This window comes from Tachypleus tridentatus, chromosome 4, assembly GCF_004210375.1.
Source record: "Tachypleus tridentatus isolate NWPU-2018 chromosome 4, ASM421037v1, whole genome shotgun sequence".
Classification (NCBI taxonomy): domain Eukaryota; kingdom Metazoa; phylum Arthropoda; class Merostomata; order Xiphosura; family Limulidae; genus Tachypleus; species Tachypleus tridentatus.
Genome location: NC_134828.1, coordinates 4,039,338 through 4,062,329, shown reverse-complemented (window position 1 = coordinate 4,062,329; position 22,992 = coordinate 4,039,338). Strand labels below are relative to the sequence as shown.

The window sequence follows — 22,992 nt, the reverse complement described above, 5'->3', positions numbered from 1 at the left end:
AGATGTGAGGGGCTCCATGACAAGTTTAAAGACAGATGAGAGAAGCTCGATGACAAGTTTAAAGACAGATGAGAGAAAGTCGATGACAAGTTTAAAGACAGATGAGAGAAGCTCTGATGACAAGTTTAAAGACAGATGAGAGAAGCTCGATGACAAGTTTAAAGACAGATGAGAGAAGCTCGATGACAAGTTTAAAGACAGGTGAGAGAAGCTCGATGACAAGTTTAAAGACAGGTGAGAGAAAGTCGATGACAAGTTTAAAGACAGGTGAGAGAAAGTCGATGACAAGTTTAAAGACAGGTGAGAGAAAGTCGATGACAAGTTTAAAGACAGGTGAGAGAAAGTCGATGACAAGTTTAAAGACAGGTGAGAGAAAGTCGATGACAAGTTTAAAGACAGGTGAGAGAAAGTCGATGACAAGTTTAAAGACAGGTGAGAGAAAGTCGATGACAAGTTTAAAGACAGGTGAGAGAAAGTCGATGACAAGTTTAAAGACAGGTGAGAGAAAGTCGATGACAAGTTTAAAGACAGATGAGAGAAGCTCGATGACAAGTTTAAAGACAGATGAGAGAAGCTCGATGACAAGTTTAAAGACAGATGTGAGGGGCTCGATGACAAGTTTAAAGACAGATGTGAGGGGCTCGATGACAAGTTTAAAGACAGATGTGAGGGGCTCGATGACAAGTTTAAAGACAGATGTGAGGGGCTCGATGACAAGTTTAAAGACAGATGAGAGGGGCTCGATGACAAGTTTAAAGACAGATGAGAGAAGCTCGATGACAAGTTTAAAGACAGATGTGAGGGGCTCGATGACAAGTTTAAAGACAGATGTGAGGGGCTCGATGACAAGTTTAAAGACAGATGTGAGGGGCTCGATGACAAGTTTAAAGACAGATGAGAGAAGCTCGATGACAAGTTTAAAGACAGATGAGAGAAAGTCGATGACAAGTTTAAAGACAGATGAGAGAAGCTCGATGACAAGTTTAAAGACAGATGAGAGAAGCTCGATGACAAGTTTAAAGACAGATGAGAGAAAGTCGATGACAAGTTTAAAGACAGATGAGAGAAGCTCGATGACAAGTTTAAAGACAGATGAGAGAAAGTCAATGACAAGTTTAAAGACAGATGAGAGAAGCTCGATGACAAGTTTAAAGACAGATGTGTGGGGCTCGATGACAAGTTTAAAGACAGATGAGAGAAGCTCGATGACAAGTTTAAAGACAGATGAGAGAAGCTCGATGACAAGTTTAAAGACAGATGAGAGAAAGTCGATGACAAGTTTAAAGACAGATGAGAGAAAGTCGATGACAAGTTTAAAGACAGATGAGAGAAAGTCGATGACAAGTTTAAAGACAGATGAGAGAAGCTCGATGACAAGTTTAAAGACAGATGAGAGAAGCTCGATGACAAGTTTAAAGACAGGTGAGAGAAGCTCGATGACAAGTTTAAAGACAGATGAGAGAAGCTCGATGACAAGTTTAAAGACAGATGAGAGAAGCTCGATGACAAGTTTAAAGACAGATGAGAGAAGCTCGATGACAAGTTTAAAGACAGATGAGAGAAGCTCGATGACAAGTTTAAAGACAGATGAGAGAAGCTCGATGACAAGTTTAAAGACAGATGAGAGAAGCTCGATGACAAGTTTAAAGACAGGTGAGAGAAGCTCGATGACAAGTTTAAAGACAGATGAGAGAAGCTCGATGACAAGTTTAAAGACAGATGTGAGTGGCTCGATGACAAGTTTAAAGACAGATGTGAGGGGCTCGATGACAAGTTTAAAGACAGATGTGAGGGGCTCGATGACAAGTTTAAAGACAGATGAGAGAAGCTCGATGACAAGTTTAAAGACAGATGAGAGAAAGTCGATGACAAGTTTAAAGACAGATGAGAGAAGCTCGATGACAAGTTTAAAGACAGATGAGAGAAGCTCGATGACAAGTTTAAAGACAGATGAGAGAAAGTCGATGACAAGTTTAAAGACAGATGAGAGAAGCTCGATGACAAGTTTAAAGACAGATGAGAGAAGCTCGATGACAAGTTTAAAGACAGGTGAGAGAAGCTCGATGACAAGTTTAAAGACAGATGAGAGAAAGTCGATGACAAGTTTAAAGACAGATGAGATAAAGTCGATGACAAGTTTAAAGACAGATGAGAGAAGCCCTCGATGACAAGTTTAAAGACAGATGAGAGGGCCTCGATGACAAGTTTAAAGACAGATGAGAGAAGCTCTGATGACAAGTTTAAAGACAGATGAGAGAAGCTCGATGACAAGTTTAAAGACAGATGAGAGAAAGTCCATGACAAGTTTAAAGACAGATGAGAGAAAGTCGATGACAAGTTTAAAGACAGATGAGAGAAAGCTCCATGACAAGTTTAAAGACAGATGAGAGAAGCCCGATGACAAGTTTAAAGACAGATGAGAGAAAGTCGATGACAAGTTTAAAGACAGATGAGAGAAGCCCGATGACAAGTTTAAAGACAGATGAGAGAAGCTCGATGACAAGTTTAAAGACAGATGTGAGGGGCCTCGATGACAAGTTTAAAGACAGATGTGAGGGGCCTCGATGACAAGTTTAAAGACAGATGTGAGGGGCTCGATGACAAGTTTAAAGACAGATGAGAGAAGCTCGATGACAAGTTTAAAGACAGATGTGAGGGGCTCGATGACAAGTTTAAAGACAGATGTGAGGGGCTCGATGACAAGTTTAAAGACAGATGAGAGAAGCTCGATGACAAGTTTAAAGACAGATGAGAGAAAGTCGATGACAAGTTTAAAGACAGATGAGAGAAGCTTCGATGACAAGTTTAAAGACAGATGAGAGAAAGCTCGATGACAAGTTTAAAGACAGATGAGAGAAGCTCGATGACAAGTTTAAAGACAGATGAGAGAAGCTCGATGACAAGTTTAAAGACAGATGTGAGGGGCTCGATGACAAGTTTAAAGACAGATGAGAGGGGCTCGATGACAAGTTTAAAGACAGATGTGAGGGGCTCATGACAAGTTTAAAGACAGATGTGAGGGGCTCGATGACAAGTTTAAAGACAGATGTGAGGGGCTCGATGACAAGTTTAAAGACAGATGAGAGAAGCTCGATGACAAGTTTAAAGACAGATGAGAGAAGCTCGATGACAAGTTTAAAGACAGATGAGAGAAGCTCGATGACAAGTTTAAAGACAGATGAGAGAAGCTCGATGACAAGTTTAAAGACAGATGAGAGAAGCTCGATGACAAGTTTAAAGACAGATGAGAGAAGCTCGATGACAAGTTTAAAGACAGATGAGAGAAGCTCGATGACAAGTTTAAAGACAGATGAGAGAAGCTCGATGACAAGTTTAAAGACAGATGAGAGAAGCTCGATGACAAGTTTAAAGACAGGTGAGAGAAGCTCGATGACAAGTTTAAAGACAGGTGAGAGAAGCTCGATGACAAGTTTAAAGACAGATGAGAGAAGCTCGATGACAAGTTTAAAGACAGGTGAGAGAAGCTCGATGACAAGTTTAAAGACAGATGAGAGAAGCTCGATGACAAGTTTAAAGACAGATGAGAGAAGCTCGATGACAAGTTTAAAGACAGATGAGAGAAGCTCGATGACAAGTTTAAAGACAGATGAGAGGGGCTCGATGACAAGTTTAAAGACAGATGTGAGGGGCTCGATGACAAGTTTAAAGACAGATGAGAGAAAGTCGATGACAAGTTTAAAGACAGGTGAGAGAAAGTTGATGACAAGTTTAAAGACAGGTGAGAGAAAGTCGATGACAAGTTTAAAGACAGGTGAGAGAAAGTCGATGACAAGTTTAAAGACAGATGAGAGAAAGCTCGATGACAAGTTTAAAGACAGATGAGAGAAGCTTCGATGACAAGTTTAAAGACAGATGAGAGAAGCTCGATGACAAGTTTAAAGACAGATGAGAGAAGCTCGATGACAAGTTTAAAGACAGATGAGAGGGCTCGATGACAAGTTTAAAGACAGATGAGAGAAGCTCGATGACAAGTTTAAAGACAGATGAGAGAAGCTCGATGACAAGTTTAAAGACAGATGAGAGAAGCTCGATGACAAGTTTAAAGACAGATGAGAGAAGCTCGATGACAAGTTTAAAGACAGATGAGAGAAGCTCGATGACAAGTTTAAAGACAGATGAGAGAAAGTCGATGACAAGTTTAAAGACAGATGAGAGAAAGTCGATGACAAGTTTAAAGACAGATGAGAGAAGCTCGATGACAAGTTTAAAGACAGATGAGAGAAGCTCGATGACAAGTTTAAAGACAGATGAGAGAAGCTCGATGACAAGTTTAAAGACAGATGAGAGAAGCTCGATGACAAGTTTAAAGACAGTTGAGAGAAGCTTCGATGACAAGTTTAAAGACAGATGAGAGAAGCTTCGATGACAAGTTTAAAGACAGATGAGAGAAGCTCGATGACAAGTTTAAAGACAGATGAGAGAAGCTCGATGACAAGTTTAAAGACAGGTGAGAGAAGCTCGATGACAAGTTTAAAGACAGGTGAGAGATGCTCGATGACAAGTTTAAAGACAGGTGAGAGATGCTCGATGACAAGTTTAAAGACAGGTGAGAGAAGTTCGATGACAAGTTTAAAGACAGGTGAGAGAAGCTCGATGACAAGTTTAAAGACAGATGAGAGAAGCTCGATGACAAGTTTAAAGACAGATGAGAGGAAGTCGATGACAAGTTTAAAGACAGGTGAGAGAAGCTCGATGACAAGTTTAAAGACAGGTGAGAGAAGCTCGATGACAAGTTTAAAGACAGATGAGAGAAGCTCGATGACAAGTTTAAAGACAGATGAGAGAAGCTCGATGACAAGTTTAAAGACAGATGAGAGAAGCTCGATGACAAGTTTAAAGACAGATGAGAGAAGCTCGATGACAAGTTTAAAGACAGATGAGAGAAGCTCGATGACAAGTTTAAAGACAGATGAGAGAAGCTCGATGACAAGTTTAAAGACAGATGAGAGAAGCTCGATGACAAGTTTAAAGACAGATGAGAGAAGCTCGATGACAAGTTTAAAGACAGATGAGAGAAGCTCGATGACAAGTTTAAAGACAGATGAGAGAAGCTCGATGACAAGTTTAAAGACAGATGAGAGAAGCTCGATGACAAGTTTAAAGACAGATGAGAGAAGCTCGATGACAAGTTTAAAGACAGATGAGAGAAGCTCGATGACAAGTTTAAAGACAGATGAGAGAAGCTCGATGACAAGTTTAAAGACAGATGAGAGAAGCTCGATGACAAGTTTAAAGACAGATGAGAGAAGCTCGATGACAAGTTTAAAGACAGATGAGAGAAGCTCGATGACAAGTTTAAAGACAGATGAGAGAAGCTCGATGACAAGTTTAAAGACAGATGAGAGAAGCTCGATGACAAGTTTAAAGACAGATGAGAGAAAGCTCGATGACAAGTTTAAAGACAGATGAGAGGTGCTCGATGACAAGTTTAAAGACAGATGAGAGGTGCTCGATGACAAGTTTAAAGACAGATGAGAGGTGCTCGATGACAAGTTTAAAGACAGATGAGAGGTGCTCGATGACAAGTTTAAAGACAGATGAGAGGGCTCGATGACAAGTTTAAAGACAGATGAGAGGGGCTCGATAACAAGTTTAAAGACAGATGAGAGGGGCTCGATGACAAGTTTAAAGACAGATGAGAGAAGCTTCGATGACAAGTTTAAAGACAGATGAGAGAAGCTTCGATGACAAGTTTAAAGACAGATGAGAGAAGCTCGATGACAAGTTTAAAGACAGATGAGAGAAGCTCGATGACAAGTTTAAAGACAGGTGAGAGAAGCTCGATGACAAGTTTAAAGACAGGTGAGAGAAAGTCGATGACAAGTTTAAAGACAGATGTGAGGTGCTCGATGACAAGTTTAAAGACAGATGAGAGAAGCTTCGATGACAAGTTTAAAGACAGGTGAGAGAAAGCTCGATGACAAGTTTAAAGACAGATGAGAGGTGCTCGATGACAAGTTTAAAGACAGATGAGAGAAGCTTCGATGACAAGTTTAAAGACAGGTGAGAGGAACTCGATGACAAGTTTAAAGACAGATGAGAGAAGCTTCGATGACAAGTTTAAAGACAGATGAGAGAAGCTTCGATGACAAGTTTAAAGACAGATGAGAGAAGCTCGATGACAAGTTTAAAGACAGATGAGAGAAGCTCGATGACAAGTTTAAAGACAGATGAGAGAAGCTTTAAAGACAGATGATGACAAGTTTAAAGACAGATGAGAGAAGCTCGATGACAAGTTTAAAGACAGATGAGAGAAGCTCGATGACAAGTTTAAAGACAGATGAGAGAAGCTCGATGACAAGTTTAAAGACAGATGAGAGAAGCTCGATGACAAGTTTAAAGACAGATGAGAGAAGCTCGATGACAAGTTTAAAGACAGATGAGAGAAGCTCGATGACAAGTTTAAAGACAGATGAGAGAAGCTCGATGACAAGTTTAAAGACAGATGAGAGAAAGTCGATGACAAGTTTAAAGACAGATGAGAGAAGCTCGATGACAAGTTTAAAGACAGATGAGAGAAGCTCGATGACAAGTTTAAAGACAGATGAGAGAAGCTCGATGACAAGTTTAAAGACAGATGAGAGAAGCTCGATGACAAGTTTAAAGACAGATGAGAGAAGCTCGATGACAAGTTTAAAGACAGATGAGAGAAAGATGACAAGTTTAAAGACAGATGAGAGAAGCTCGATGACAAGTTTAAAGACAGATGAGAGAAGCTCGATGACAAGTTTAAAGACAGATGAGAGAAGCTGAGAGAGCTCGATGACAAGTTTAAAGACAGATGAGAGAAGCTGATGACAAGTTTAAAGACAGATGAGAGAAAAGCGATGACAAGTTTAAAGACAGGTGAGAGAAAGCTCGATGACAAGTTTAAAGACAGAGAGAGAAAGTCGATGACAAGTTTAAAGACAGATGAGAGAAAATCGATGACAAGTTTAAAGACAGATGAGAGAAGCTCGATGACAAGTTTAAAGACAGGTGAGAGAAAGTCGATGACAAGTTTAAAGACAGATGAGAGGTGCTCGATGACAAGTTTAAAGACAGATGAGAGAAGCTCGATGACAAGTTTAAAGACAGATGAGAGAAGCTCGATGACAAGTTTAAAGACAGATGAGAGAAGCTCGATGACAAGTTTAAAGACAGATGAGAGAAGCTCGATGACAAGTTTAAAGACAGATGAGAGAAGCTCGATGACAAGTTTAAAGACAGATGAGAGGTGCTCGATGACAAGTTTAAAGACAGATGAGAGGTGCTCGATGACAAGTTTAAAGACAGATGTGAGGTGCTCGATGACAAGTTTAAAGACAGATGAGAGGGCTCGATGACAAGTTTAAAGACAGATGAGAGGAGCTCGATGACAAGTTTAAAGACAGATGAGAGAAGCTCGATGACAAGTTTAAAGACAGATGAGAGAAGCTCGATGACAAGTTTAAAGACAGATGAGAGAAGCTCGATGACAAGTTTAAAGACAGATGAGAGAAGCTCGATGACAAGTTTAAAGACAGATGAGAGAAAGTCGATGACAAGTTTAAAGACAGATGTGAGGTGCTCGATGACAAGTTTAAAGACAGATGAGAGAAGCTCGATGACAAGTTTAAAGACAGGTGAGAGAAAGTCGATGACAAGTTTAAAGACAGATGTGAGGTGCTCGATGACAAGTTTAAAGACAGATGAGAGAAGCTCGATGACAAGTTTAAAGACAGGTGAGAGGAACTTGACAAGTTTAAAGACAGATGAGAGAAGCTCGATGACAAGTTTAAAGACAGATGAGAGAAGCTCGATGACAAGTTTAAAGACAGATGAGAGAAGCTCGATGACAAGTTTAAAGACAGATGAGAGAAGCTCGATGACAAGTTTAAAGACAGATGAGAGAAGCTCGATGACAAGTTTAAAGACAGATGAGAGGGGCTAGATGACAAATTTTTAATTTTCCTGAATGAACTCCAACTTATCCAGTGCCACGTAAGGAGGTTATAGCCTTTAATAGTTGTCATTTGTGTTAGAATGTACATAACACAATTAACTAAAGCTGTACAACATCTGAATGCCCACTTTCATCAACTTTTGTTTCACTTAACACTTTACAAGATTACACATATAACAACATTTTAATGTCTAGTCTAAAGCTCCCTCTTGTGACCACACCTCTTGTACAGATGTACTACTAACACTTGTATTATAAGACAATGATCTACATTAGTAGATTCTTCAGATGTTTTAAAAGGAATTTCATTACTTAAAGCACCAATTAAACATGATTTGTATTTTACACCATCATTACGACTAACTGTACACTGAACTAAAAAAATGTGATCCTCTTACATGAAATTAATAGTTTTTTTAACAGTTTTCTGAACTATAAATTAGTAAGCTTTACAGAACAAAATGTTTTTACTTACCACTTTTATATAACAGAAATGGTGTTTGTGATGACAAGAAACCTACTTGACGTAAAAATATATTTCAGGATGGCTGGCACGAGTATTAAACCTTTTATCATAGCAGAGAATAACATTTTGACCTTTTTAGATCATCATCATGTTGACAGAGTTTACAACTCACTGTTGCAGATTCTCTCTTTGTTAACCTCAGTGATCTTAAATGGTCAAAATGTTGTTCTCTGCTTTGGATAAAATGTTAATACCAATACCAGGTATTTGTAAATATTATATATACAAAGATAAACCTAAAGAAAACTTTTAACTTTGAGTTAAAAAAAACCAAAAAACTGTAGGTATCTTTCTTGTAGTCACCACCCTCAAGTAATGTTATAACGTAACTTTTATACCACAATAAGAAACTGTTCTTTGATACTCACAATTGAAAAGAACATTGTTAGTGTATATAGAATTGCCTCTGTGTAAAACTTCCTTCGGAAAGCTAGTACGATGGCAGGTATAAAGAAGAGGTTACTGAGAGTCAGCAGGAGAGTCTTCATTAACATCAAGGATGATGACACAGCACCAGAATCATCAGTACATCCCCAACCTTTCCATCCTGCAATGACGACAAGTATGTGATTTTTTATTCCAAACTATAAATAACACAATATATCAAATCTGTTTCTTTTAATCATTTATACTAAAATTGTTTTTCCACAACAAATCCTGGACAAAAACCTTTATATGTCACACTCTAAACTTTATCACTTATTTAACAGTATGTCTTTAAAGGATTCATAATTCATAAATTTAGGGTGAGGTTTACTACAAGTAACCAATACAATTAATTTAAAGCCAAACACACACATGTATATAAAAATTATGAAGTGTTAGAGAACTAACTCTCTAAACACTGAATATTTAACACAAATATTGAATATATTTATGGATAAATCACTCCTTTGGCTTATTAAATATACTTCACTAAAAAAATATAATTTTTTTGCATGTGAGAGATTTCTAGTGTTAACTAAAAAAACTGTCAAATTTTGTGAAAATATACACATTTTACTGATGTTTATTAAATCTACAGACTTTAAACTAGTATAAACAGGTCATATCATAGGTCAAACTAATGAAGCTCATACTGAGGTACAAAATACACGTAATTCTAAACTTAAGGAGAATAATACAGATGACTGTAAAAGTTTCTAGACATGAATATCCAACCAGAAACATCACATCATTCCACTGTCACTTAACCTGCTACAGCACGCACAGAACAAAATTTTATGGTGTATTTAAAAACGGCCGGTACGGGTATTAACATTTTTATTGATAAGAAGAGAGCAAAGTGTTGACATTCCCAGCTCATTGTAATAACTTGAAGATGACCTAGAAGTGTCGAAACTATCTTCTCTCCTTATCAATAAATGTGTTAATACCTGTACCGGCCGTTTTGAGATACAGGTTTCCATTTAACTGACTCTACCTGCAACCAATCATTAAATGCTATTGTCTTGGTAATGAAAAGTCTTATGAATTTGTAAAAATTGTCCAATAAAGTATCAGATCTATCTGCACATAGATGTATTCACCATTTAGACCCTTGCAAGAAGACCACAAAACTTAATAAGAACTTGTGTTTTAAGCTGAAAAATAAGTTCTCCTGGCAATCTTTACTGCAGTTTTCTAAATGTGGAAATTCCCAGATATACATTGAAGCCAGATCACCATCTCAACCCAGATACACAGTGAAGCCAGGTCACCATCTCAACCCAGGTACACAGTGAAGCCAGGTCACCATCTCAACCCAGATATACAGAAGCCAGATCACCATCTCAACCCAGATACACAGTGAAGCCAGATCACCATCTCAACCCAGATACACAGTGAAGCCAGATCACCATCTCAACCCAGATATATAATGAAGCCAGATCACAATCTCAACCCTTGTATAAATTGCCAATGGTATTTCTCTCAACTGAGTAATGTAGATAAGAAAGTTGGGTAAAAGGACATAATGTCAAGAGAGAACCTGTATGATAAAGCATAACAAAATATCTAACTACCAACAGTTTAATAGAGAAAGTATAACAGAAGAATGAAAGAACTGTAACAAACTTAACAAGTGAGTTATCAGAATATTGTATGTAACTGTAATTAAAGATATATTAAAAAAACTAACATTTTTGGAACCACAAACTCAGAATCAATTCTTTATTCTATCTGTAAACTTCAAGTTAGTGATTTGTATGTAAACTCTACTTCTGACTGTATATCTGGAGTTAATATAAATACCTTGTAATTGGTGGTAAAGTTGAGCTACGACAACTAATTTCCACGGCCTGCCTGTTATACAACAAAGTCCACCACTGATACCAATCAGCAGACTTAATGCTGGATTATACACAAATGTGACAATACAGTTCACCCCCACCCCAAATAAAGCACTTTACATAAATTGACACGTGAAGAAGAAAGAACACATCTCTTTACCTCCTTGACAGTGGCAGGAACTGAAGTAAAACTGCCTAAAGTGATGCAGCTGACAAAAGCCATTATCTCCACAAGGTCTGATGTCAAATACACATGGATTTAACTGAATTCCTAAGTCTACAAGAGCTTCTTGTAGTTCACATGGCTCAGGTACAGAAGAACTACATAAATAAACAAGAAATAATAATATCATATCACACTCTTGACTTTTACTAAACTTATAAAAACAAGTATTACTGAATCACGCTGATTGTCCTTTGAGATTTTTTATGAGTGTTTTTGCAGGGTTTTGTTTTTAATTGCTGGTAGTTGAATCACACTGGCCAATTAGATTAATACATAACTAACTAGCACATTTTAATTCTTCAGAGTACAACAAATTAAAGAATTACCTGGAGTCATTGTAACAATGGGCTGACAGTGAAATATAGTAAACACCTGGTGTAGGATAAGGAAAGTATCTTATGGCCTTGTCGCTGAAGTTCGTAGACAGCTCCATGTACAAGTGATCTCTGCACTCAATCGCACCATTTGTATACAAAGGAGGACTTCCGTGGTTTAAACAGATGCTAATGGTTACTACTTGGCTCGTTAGGTTCTGTTGAATAAAATTAGTATGTAGTTACTATACAAAAGAATGTTGCACATCATTTGTGAAATAACAAATGTATATAGCTTACTTACTGTACTTTTATAAAAAAAAAAAAACATCCCTTAAGTGAACTTTATAGTTGGTAGTTTTATCTTCAGAAATACACATATCATAGAAATTTGTTTTATTTTATTATTGGTATAATTTTACACATTCATGTGTATTTTTATCTTCAGACTACCATACAAAGTATCTGTGATGACAGAACAGCACAATGAAGAGAGGTCTACTGGATATCTAACCTACCATACAAAGTATCTGTGATGACAGAACAGCACAATGAAGAGAGGTCTACTGGATATCTAAGCTACCATACAAAGTATCTGTGATGACAGAACAGCACAATGAAGAGAGGTCTACTGAATATCTAAGCTACTGTACAAAGTATCTGTGATGACAGAACAGCACAATGAAGAGAGGTCTACTATATTGCTGGATATCTAAGCATTTTTAAGTACATTTCTTACATTACAAGCAGATCCTCACAGAAAAGATTTTATTCTGCTGTATTTTAGTTTTGATAATTTTAAGCTGAATGGCACCTTAAATAAATTATAATTGATAACCAGAGAGAGGGCAACCAGCCATCAACCACCACCACCACCACCACCTCTGGAGTCATTCTTAACAAAGTAGCAGAACTTTCCATCATGTAATTTAAGTGCCCTCACATTTTAGAGAATATAAAACAGTAAAATGTGGCACCTTGGACCTTCTGATCTACATACAGGCTATGTTGGGGTCTTGTGGCCTTCAGGGTGCATGTTTATGTCAAAATTATTTTTTTGCAATACTAAGTTGACTTAAAAATTGTTTTCAATGAGAGAAATGTGTTGTGCTGTGTTGTTAATGTTTCTAAGTCTTAGATCTTCTAATAGCTGTTGTCTAAGGGGAGATGGTAAACACATTGTCCTTCTCTAAGCCTGACATGTCATCAGAAATATTTGTAAATTGTACATATACATGATGATCAGAAAAACCAGTCTCAGTAACCTGACTCGGCTGAGATCAAGAATTGTGATCAGATATATTTAACATGAATAATGACTGCAGGAGTAAAAATTTAAGACACACGTGTGAAACACATTTAAAGTAGAATTTCTCAACAGTGCTAGAGGTTTGTTTCAAAGTATAATGTTTAGAGAAACCAGAAATTGTGGAACTTGTAAAATGCATATTCAATTGTCTCAAAAAATACTTAAAAAAACTGCAAACCATAATTATACTCTTGTCTCAAACTGAATGTGGTAGAAAATAAACTTGAGTTTTGTTTCAACAAATGGGTACTTACCAACATTAAAGAATCCAAGTGAAACCTACTTACTGAAATTAAAGAATCCAGATGAAACCATGTTTGTAACGTTCCACCAATGTCTACAAATGGCTCAAGTTGAAACTTCACAAGGATTGGAAATAAATCTGTCACAATGGCCCAGGATGTAAACCAGTCTTTACCCTAATGAATATAATAGACAAAAAAAAAGAACATTACTCTATAGTGAGTTGTTTCACATTCTGTCAAAGCAGCAACAGGAAAATAAGGCTCTACTGTGACTGAAAGAAAAGATGATGAAAATATACATTCTGAGATTGTCTGTAACGTTACTGGGCAAGAAATTATAATACAACACACATCTTGTAAAATACAACACATATCTTGCAAAATTAAGTGCATGCAAAGAATGAAAGTTCCAATAGATGAAGTACAAGAGATATATTTACTAAAAGTTTAAAATTTGACTATCACTATGACAATACAGTTAGGAAAAAAGATTCATACCAAATACATTGATACAAGTTCCATTTCCTTTATCAACAAAAACAGAATTTAAATAATTTTCATAACTTTAAAACAGTTACTAAGAAGACAGTGTCTTTGAACCAATTTTGCTCTGTAACATCAAAACCATATCCACTGAACTTGGAGTATATGCAGGCATAGCTGTATATGTATCTACAATTATATTTATACCTAAACTAATTTTTTGTGTGCATGGAAGTAAGTCACCAATTAAATAATTAAAGGTAACATTCAACATGATTCATGAATGTATATGCTGACTGCTGAATGTACAGTAAAGTGTCTACAAATAAATAATAATAGTCACCCTGCGTAGACACCATATACTGGATGACTCAGGTGCAGATAAATAGTATTTACAGTGTATTACATTGTTCAAAATTAATAACATATAATACCATATATACTTTAATATTTAGAATAGTATATAATGCCAGATAAGCATCAGTATCTAGGATAAGATATAACACCAGATATGCTATAGTATTTAGAATAGTATATAATGCCAGATAAGCTTCAGTATCTAGGATAAGATATAACACCAGATATGCTATAGTATTTAGAATAGTATATAATGCCAGATAAGCTTCAGTATCTAGGATAAGATATAACACCAGATATGCTATAGTATTTAGAATAGTATATAATGCCAGATAAGCTTCAGTATCTAGGATAAGATATAACACCAGATATGCTATAGTATTTAGAATAGTATATAATGCCAGATAAGCTTCAGTATCTAGGATAAGATATAACACCAGATATGCTATAGTATTTAGAATAGTATATAATGCCAGATAAGCTTCAGTATCTATGATAAGATATAACACCAGATATGCTATAGTATTTAGAATAGATAAGCTTCAGTATCTAGGATATAATAGTATATAATGCAGATAAGCTTCAGTATATAATGCCAGATAAGCTTCAGTATCTAGGATAAGATATAACACCAGATATGCTATAGTATTTAGAATAGTATATAATGCCAGATAAGCTTCAGTATCTAGGATAAGATATAATACCAGATATGCTATAGTATTTAGAATAGTATATAATGCCAGATAAGCTTCAGTATCTAGGATAAGATATAACACCAGATATGCTATAGTATTTAGAATAGTATATAATGCCAGATAAGCTTCAGTATCTATGATAAGATATAATACCAGATATGCTATAGTATTTAGAATAGTATATAATGCCAGATAAGCTTCAGTATCTAGGATAACATATAACACCAGATATGCTATAGTATTTAGAATAGTACATAATGCCAGATAAGCTTCAGTATCTAGGATAACATATAACACCAGATATGCTATAGTATTTAGAATAGTATGTAATGCCAGATAAGCTTCAGTATCTATGATAAGATATAACACCAGATATGCTATAGTATTTAGAATAACATACAATTCCACACATACTTCAGGACTAAAGATGGTAACATGTAACACCAGGTATACTCCAGGATTTAAGATTGGTAGTATCATCTTGATAGTTATGGAGCCGTGTGCAATGTGAAGGACAAGCAAGGTATGAATGTTACAGGTTTAAACCTACCAAACATTCAAGGATTGTGGCCAGAGGCTAAAGTAAAGTGTGTGATTAAAGGTAAAAACAAAATTAAACTAAGAACTATTAGCTTCTACTTATTTTTAATTGAAGACAGAGAGAATTTAAAAGTGAAATATGCAGAATAATAATTACTATAAAATCAACTGAAAATATACAGCTGAACATTTCTACAAATGTCACTTGCACATAAACAGAAGCAAGTAACTTGACAGTAAACATAGTTTGTATAACTAAATCTTCTATATCATCTACACAGAGTTGATAGTATATACAGTCAAACCTGTCTAAGACATAAACTGCATTGAGCAGAAACCTGCACAAGCCAGAAACTGCATAGGGCAGAAACCTGTACAAGCCAGAAACTGCATAGGGCAGAAACCTGCACAAGCCAGAAACTGCATAGGGCAGAAACCTGCACAAGCCAGAAACCTGTACAAGCCAGAAACTGCATAGAGCAGAAACCTGTACAAACAAGAAATATCAAAATTTTGCACCATTATCTTAAGATTTTTCTTATAAAAGGCCCTCTGTGTGGTGGAACCTGTGTAAGGACCTACCCCATATATCAACAAGTGGAATTAGAACCTGAGTGAGGTGGAAAAAATGTTTTTTATGAAATATTAATTTATTTAATTAATCATTTCTTTAAATATTAATAAATTCTTGTTTAATTTATCTAAACATCAATAAATTTTTGGACATTTTGTTACAGTAAGTATTGGTTAAATATACTGTGTTCTTTTTCAGCTGTCATTATTTTTGCAGTTAAATTACATTCATGATTTGTAAAAATATGTCTTCTAAATGCTAAGTTCTACTGTTCAAATAATTCTCATTAAAAAAAATTACTTAACCTCATTTTTAAAAAAGCTATTAAATATGAATGTAATATTTTAATGAATTTAGGGTTAGGGTTAGACTTGGGTTACGGTTAAAGTGTTTGATATTCAATTGGATAAAAGTATTTGATAAAGATTTGGATAAATTATATTGGATAGTCAAATGATTTTTATTTCATTAAAGGATTATGTTGGCATATATATAAATATATAACTCATGAATTTATTTTTATATGAAAAACAGGACCAAAGCATGTATTTACAAAAATGAGGGCATTTAGAAACTTTAAAAAAAAATAGGGAGTTTAACAGAATTATAATAAAAAATTTGGTTCCTAAAATTTATAATAATAATAATAATAATAATAATAATAATAATAATAATAATAATTATAATAATAATTTTAATAATAGACCACCGGTAAAAGTAGGAAAAAAGAAAATAATAAAACAAAGTAGTAGTACTTTTATTTTGAATATGTTTTATTTTTCAGATCCATGAAGAAGAAATTGAAAATCTTAAATCTCAAGGAAAGATTTTATGCCATTAAAATGGTCTATGAGAAAAAAAAGAGCATTCGAGAAGTCACTACTCATTTCAAATGTGGAGAACCATGAGCAAAAACACACTATGTACGAGTGGTTTTCACTAAGTACCATGAGCAAAAACACGTTGTGTACGAGTGGTTTTCACTAAGTACCATGAGCAAAAACATCAAGTGCAGTGGTTTTCACTAAGTACCATGAGCAAAAACACGTTGTGTACGAGTGGTTTTCACTAAGTACCATGAGCAAAAACACGTTGTGTACGAGTGGTTTTCACTAAGTACCATGAGCAAAAACACGTTGTGTACGAGTGGTTTTCACTAAGTACCATGAGCAAAAACACGTTGTGTACGAGTGGTTTTCACTAAGTACCATGAGCAAAAACACGTTGTGTACGAGTGGTTTTCACTAAGTACCATGAGCAAAAACACGTTGTGTACGAGTGGTTTTCACTAAGTACCATGAGCAAACACACACACTGTGTACGAGTGGTTTTCACTAAGTACCATGAGCAAACACACACACTGTGTACGAGTGGTTTTACCATGAGCAAAAACACACACTGTGTACGAGTGGTTTTACCATGAGCAAAAACACACACTGTGTACGAGTGGTTTTACCATGAGCAAAAACACACACTGTGTACGAGTGGTTTTACCATGAGCAAAACACACACTGTGTAATGCAGTGGTTTTACCATGAGCAAAACACACACTGTGTAATGCAGTGGTTTTACCATGAGCAAAAACACACACTGTGTAATGAGTGGTTTACCATGAGCAAAAACACACACTGTGTAATGCAGTGGTTTTACCATGAGCAAAAACACACACTGTGTACGAGTGGTTTTACCATGAGCAAAAACACACACTGTGTACGAGTGGTTTTACCATGAGCAAAAACACACACTGTGTACGAGTGGTTTTACCATGAGCAAAAACACACACTGTGTACGAGTGGTTTTACCATGAGCAAAACACACACTGTGTGAGTGGTTTTACCATGAGCAAAACACACACTGTGTAATGCAGTGGTTTTACCATGAGCAAAAAACACACACTGTGTAATGAAAGTGGTTTTACCATGAGCAAAACACACACTGTGTACGAGTGGTTTTACCATGAGCAAAAACACACACTGTGTACGAGTGGTTTTACCATGAGCAAAAAACACACTGTGTACGAGTGGTTTTACCATGAGCAAAAACACACACTGTGTACGAGTGGTTTTACCATGAGCAAAAACACACACTGTGTACGAGTGGTTTTACCATGAGCAAAAACACACACTGTGTACGAGTGGTTTTACCATGAGCAAAAACACACACTGTGTACGAGTGGTTTTACCATGAGCAAACACACACTGTGTACGAGTGGTTTTACCATGAGCAAAAACATTGTGTGTGAGTGGTTTTCAGCAGCAAGAGCAAATAACTTCCCGATATCTGGCCCAATTCTGGAAGGAAAGCAAAGGAAACTGTATACAGATCCTTCATTTAGATGGCTTAAGGAAACTGTATACAGATCCTTCATTTAGATGGCTTAAGGAAACTGTAGAGATCCTTCATTTAGATGGCTTAAGGAAACTGTATACAGATCCTTCATTTAGATGGCTTAAGGAAACTGTACAGATCCTTCATTTAGATGGCTTAAGGAAACTGTATACAGATCCTTCATTTAGATGGCTTAAGGAAACTGTATACAGATCCTTCATTTAGATGGCTTAAGGAAACTGTATACAGATCCTTCATTTAGATGGCTTAAGGAAACTGTATACAGTTCCTTCATTTAGATGGCTTAAGGAAACTGTATACAGATCCTTCATTTAGATGGCTTAAGGAAACTGTATACAGATCCTTCATTTAGATGGCTTAAGGAAACTGTACAGATCCTTCATTTAGATGGCTTAAGGAAACTGTATACAGATCCTTCATTTAGATGGCTTAAGGAAACTGTATACAGATCCTTCATTTAGATGGCTTAAGGAAACTGTATATAGATCCTTCATTTAGATGGCTTAAGGAAACTGTATAGATCCTTCATTTAGATGGCTTAAGGAAACTGTACAGATCCTTCATTTAGATGGCTTAAGGAAACTGTACAGATCCTTCATTTAGATGGCTTAAGGAAACTGTACAGATCCTTCATTTAGATGGCTTAAGGAAACTGTACAGATCCTTCATTTAGATGGCTTAAGGAAACTGTACAGATCCTTCATTTAGATGGCTTAAGGAAATTGTATACAGATCCTTCATTTAGATGGCTTAAGGAAATTGTGTACAGATCCTTCATTTAGATGGCTTAAGGAAATTGTGTACAGATCCTTCATTTAGATGGCTTAAGGAAATTGTGTACAGATCCTTCATTTAGATGGCTTAAGGAAATTGTGTACAGATCCTTCATTTAGATGGCTTAAGGAAATTGTACAGATCCTTCATTTAGATGGCTTAAGGAAACTGTACAGATCCTTCATTTAGACGGCTTAAGGAAACTGTACAGATCCTTCATTTAGATGGCTTAAGGAAATTGTACAGATCCTTCATTTAGATGGCTTAAGGAAACTGTACAGATCCTTCATTTAGATGGCTTAAGGAAACTGTACAGATCCTTCATTTAGATGGCTTAAGGAAACTGTACAGATCCGTCATTTAGATGGCTTAAGGAAACTGTACAGATCCGTCATTTAGATGGCTTAAGGAAACTGTACAGATCCTTCATTTAGATGGCTTAAGGAAACTGTACAGATCCTTCATTTAGATGGCTTAAGGAAACTGTACAGATCCTTCATTTAGATGGCTTAAGGAAACTGTACAGATCCGTCATTTAGATGACTTAAGGAAACTGTACAGATCCTTCATTTAGATGACTTAAGGAAACTGTACAGATCCTTCATTTAGATGGCTTCTCTGCATCGAATGGATGGTTGGAAAGTTTTAGGAGAAGACACAGAATTACATTTAATGTTTCCTGTTGGGAAGCAAATAGTGTTGACAAATATGCAGGGAAAAAATTGGCACCAAAAGTTAAAATAAATTATTCATCATTACAACCTAAAGGAAATTGCAAGTGCAGATGAGAAAGCTTTGTTTTTCAGAGCTCTTCCCAATAAAATGTTGCAGATTAAAGGAGAAAAGTATTCTGGAGGTCCCTGTTTAAAATAACAATTTATTGTACTTTTGTTCGCATTTGCCGATGGAAAACTAGATACCATGGGTAACAGGAATCTGCATTGTTTCAAAATTTTAAGGAAGAATCAACTTACTGTGGAATGGAAAACAAACAATAAAATGTAGATGACAAGTGCTATATTCAAGAAATTTGTGAACAAACTAAACAAAAGAATGGAACAAGAAAATAGGAATATTCTACTTTTGCTAGATAATGCAACTTGTCACCCAAAAGTTCAACTTTCAAATGTTCATTTAGTCTTTCTACCCCCATGTACCACATCAATTCTACAGCCACTAGATAATGGAATCACACAGTGTATAAAATTTAAATACAGAAAATTGATGCTTCAACATATTACAAACATGGACAAATGTAAGAGCAACTGAAATGACTATGAAAATTGACGTGTTAGATGCAATTGCATTAAGTCATTCAATCAAATGCGTAAAAGATGAATGCATAATAAAGTGCTTTTGAAAGTGTGGTTTTATTCTTGATAATGGTGGAGATTGCAGAAAAATTGTTTGTTATGATGATTCTAGTGAAATCCAAACTCTGAGAAGATTGATGCAAATTATTCCATGAACATGGAAAGTTTTGTGAATGTTGACAAGAATGGTTTCACAGAAACTGATGAAATTGATTTACAATATATAATAAAATCATAAGACAGTAACAATGTGAGAGATCCAGAAGATAAAAAAAATGAAAAGATAGTGAGGATACAGAAATTCCTTCTTCATCGCAAGTGTTAAGTTACATTAGTGCTATCAAATTGAATGTGAAAAAGAACTTCATGAAAAGGCCATGGAATTGGCATTCTCTTTTAAACACAAGAATGTCCATTAAATAAAATGAAACAGTTGAAATTTGGCACTTTCTTCAACTAAATTTGATTAAGATTTTGTGTACTTGTGTATATTTTGAATGTCTATTTTTGTTCTTGTTCTACTAAACATTGCATAAACAGTGTAAATACTTCATTCACAAACGTCTTACTTCTCTTGAGTCAAGCAAGTATAACATTCTCCTCAAAAATTATATATAATGAAGGAAATGCATATTCACTATCTGAGTCAGAAATTTTACTTGGTCCCGTGCAATTCCACCTTAGACAGGTTTTAATGTATAACCAAGTACTGTATATCATCTAGACATAGTATATAATTAAATATTCTACATCACTCACATACAGTTTACAGCACGTAAACTACATATTCTACGTCACTCACATACAGTTTACAACACGTAAACTACATATTCTACGTCACTCACATACAGTTTACAGCACGTAAACTACATATTCTACGTCACTCACATACAGTTTACAGCACGAAAACTACATATTCTACGTCACTCACATACAGTTTACAGCACGAAAACTACATATTCTACGTCACTCACATACAGTTTACAGCACGTAAACTAAATATTCTACGTCACTCACATACAGTTTACAGCACGTAAACTAAATATTCTACGTCACTCACATACAGTTTACAGCACGTAAACTAAATATTCTACGTCACTCACATACAGTTTACAGCACGTAAACTAAATATTCTACGTCACTCACATACAGTTTACAGCACGTAAACTAAATATTCTTCGTCACTCACATACAGTTTACAGCACGTAAACTAAATATTCTTCGTCACTCACATACAGTTTACAGCACGTAAACTAAATATTCTTCGTCACTCACATACAGTTTACAGCACGTAAACTAAATATTCTTCATCACTCACATACAGTTTACAGCACGTAAACTAAATATTCTTCGTCACTCACATACAGTTTACAGCACGTAAACTAAATATCTTCGTCACTCACATACAGTTTACAGCACGTAAACTAAATATTCTACGTCACTCACATACAGTTTACAGCACGTAAACTAAATATTCTACGTCACTCACATACAGTTTACAGCACGTAAACTAAATATTCTACATCACTCACATACAGTTTACAGCACGTAAACTAAATATTCTACGTCACTCACATACAGTTTACAGCACGTAAACTAAATATTCTACGTCACTCACATACAGTTTACAGCACGTAAACTAAATATTCTACGTCACTCACATACGGTTTACAGCACGTAAACTAAATATTCTACATCACTCACATACGGTTTACAGCACGTAAACTAAATATTCTACATCACTCACATACAGTTTACAGCACGTAAACTAAATATTCTACATCACTCACATACAGTTTACAGCACGTAAACTAAATATTCTACATCACTCACATACAGTTTACAGCACGTAAACTAAATATTCTACATAATTCACATACAGTTTACAGAATATATAACTAAATATTCTTTATCATTAGCATGTTGACTGGTTGTTTACATTAGTCACAGGCTATGGACATTCATGCCTCAGTTTATATAACTAAATATTCTATATCATTGACAAAGAGAACTTTCAAAGTGTTGGTTTCTTTAGTGCTCTCATGGATCTAAGTAAGAGAGCAAGTTGCAGGTCTCTAGACATGGTACTGATTAGTGTATAAAGTTTGGGTTTTGTTGTCAACATCCTGGTACCAGACAGCAAGGACATGAATGTTTTCATATTTAATATTTCTTTTATCAGTTTCTCCAATACCTCCATGAAAGGTTATTTAATGTCTATTACATTCAGAGATGAACTGGAGCTATTCACAGTTAAACTTTAACTACGAGTTCATCAGTTACGAAAATGGTGAAATTTCATAAGCTGATAACATACATCTCTGAACATTAAGTAAACATCAACACTGGATAGCAACTGAGGTACTTTGAAATTGTGTTAATTGAAGAGCATGGACAGATGCAACTTTTATAAGTAAACCAGTGAAATCATGGTAAATCTAACAGATAGGCTTCACATAATGTTATCAGAAAATCAATATTTGATATCATGACCTACTATATAAACCCTGTTAGCAACCGAAATAACTACACTCAGCTAATCAGAGAACTTGCTATAAACTTTAGAGAATTATGCTAGAATTTATCAGTACTGGACAGACATGGTCAAGCCATAACACAATGTCATTTCTATATACAATGGTGGCATTGTCACACTGGAGCTCGGCATGATTCATTATTTCCATATCTCCTTATACATATGTGTATACATTTATCTATTTACAATAATTATAGCTTCCAAAAACAGAGAATTTACCAAAAACTGTGCCACCTACCACAATAACAAAATATACATAACTCATTATTTCAAGTAATCTAGTTAGTTTCAAGATATAGTTATACAATAAGAAATGTAGGTTTTACAGTTATCATTTAGTACAAGAACTAAAGTGTTACTTAATATTGTGGAAATGGCAGCTCATGTATCTAAATACAAGTTCATTCTCTTTTAGTCCAGTTCCACAAATACTCAGAATAATATTAACAATATAATGTTTATATAGGTGCTACATAACACATTTAACTGTATAAGAATTACTGCAACAATTGAAAAGAAGGCACAAACACAACAAG

General features: G+C 35.5%; 1 protein-coding gene across 3 annotated transcripts in view; it reads right to left on the bottom strand.

The window, feature by feature from the left end:
* The window catches only part of LOC143248466 (transmembrane protein 8B-like), a 93,411-nt gene that overhangs the window by 41,584 nt on the left and 28,835 nt on the right, over positions 1-22,992 (bottom strand). For all 3 annotated transcript variants that reach the window (XM_076496863.1, XM_076496864.1, XM_076496865.1), the window contains 4 exons: positions 12,878-13,009; positions 11,294-11,499; positions 10,902-11,062; positions 8,840-9,018 (listed from right to left, as the gene is read on the bottom strand). In XM_076496863.1, the coding sequence (XP_076352978.1) occupies positions 8,840-9,018; positions 10,902-11,062; positions 11,294-11,499; positions 12,878-13,009 (678 nt within the window). The remainder of the gene's footprint in view (positions 1-8,839; positions 9,019-10,901; positions 11,063-11,293; positions 11,500-12,877; positions 13,010-22,992) is intronic.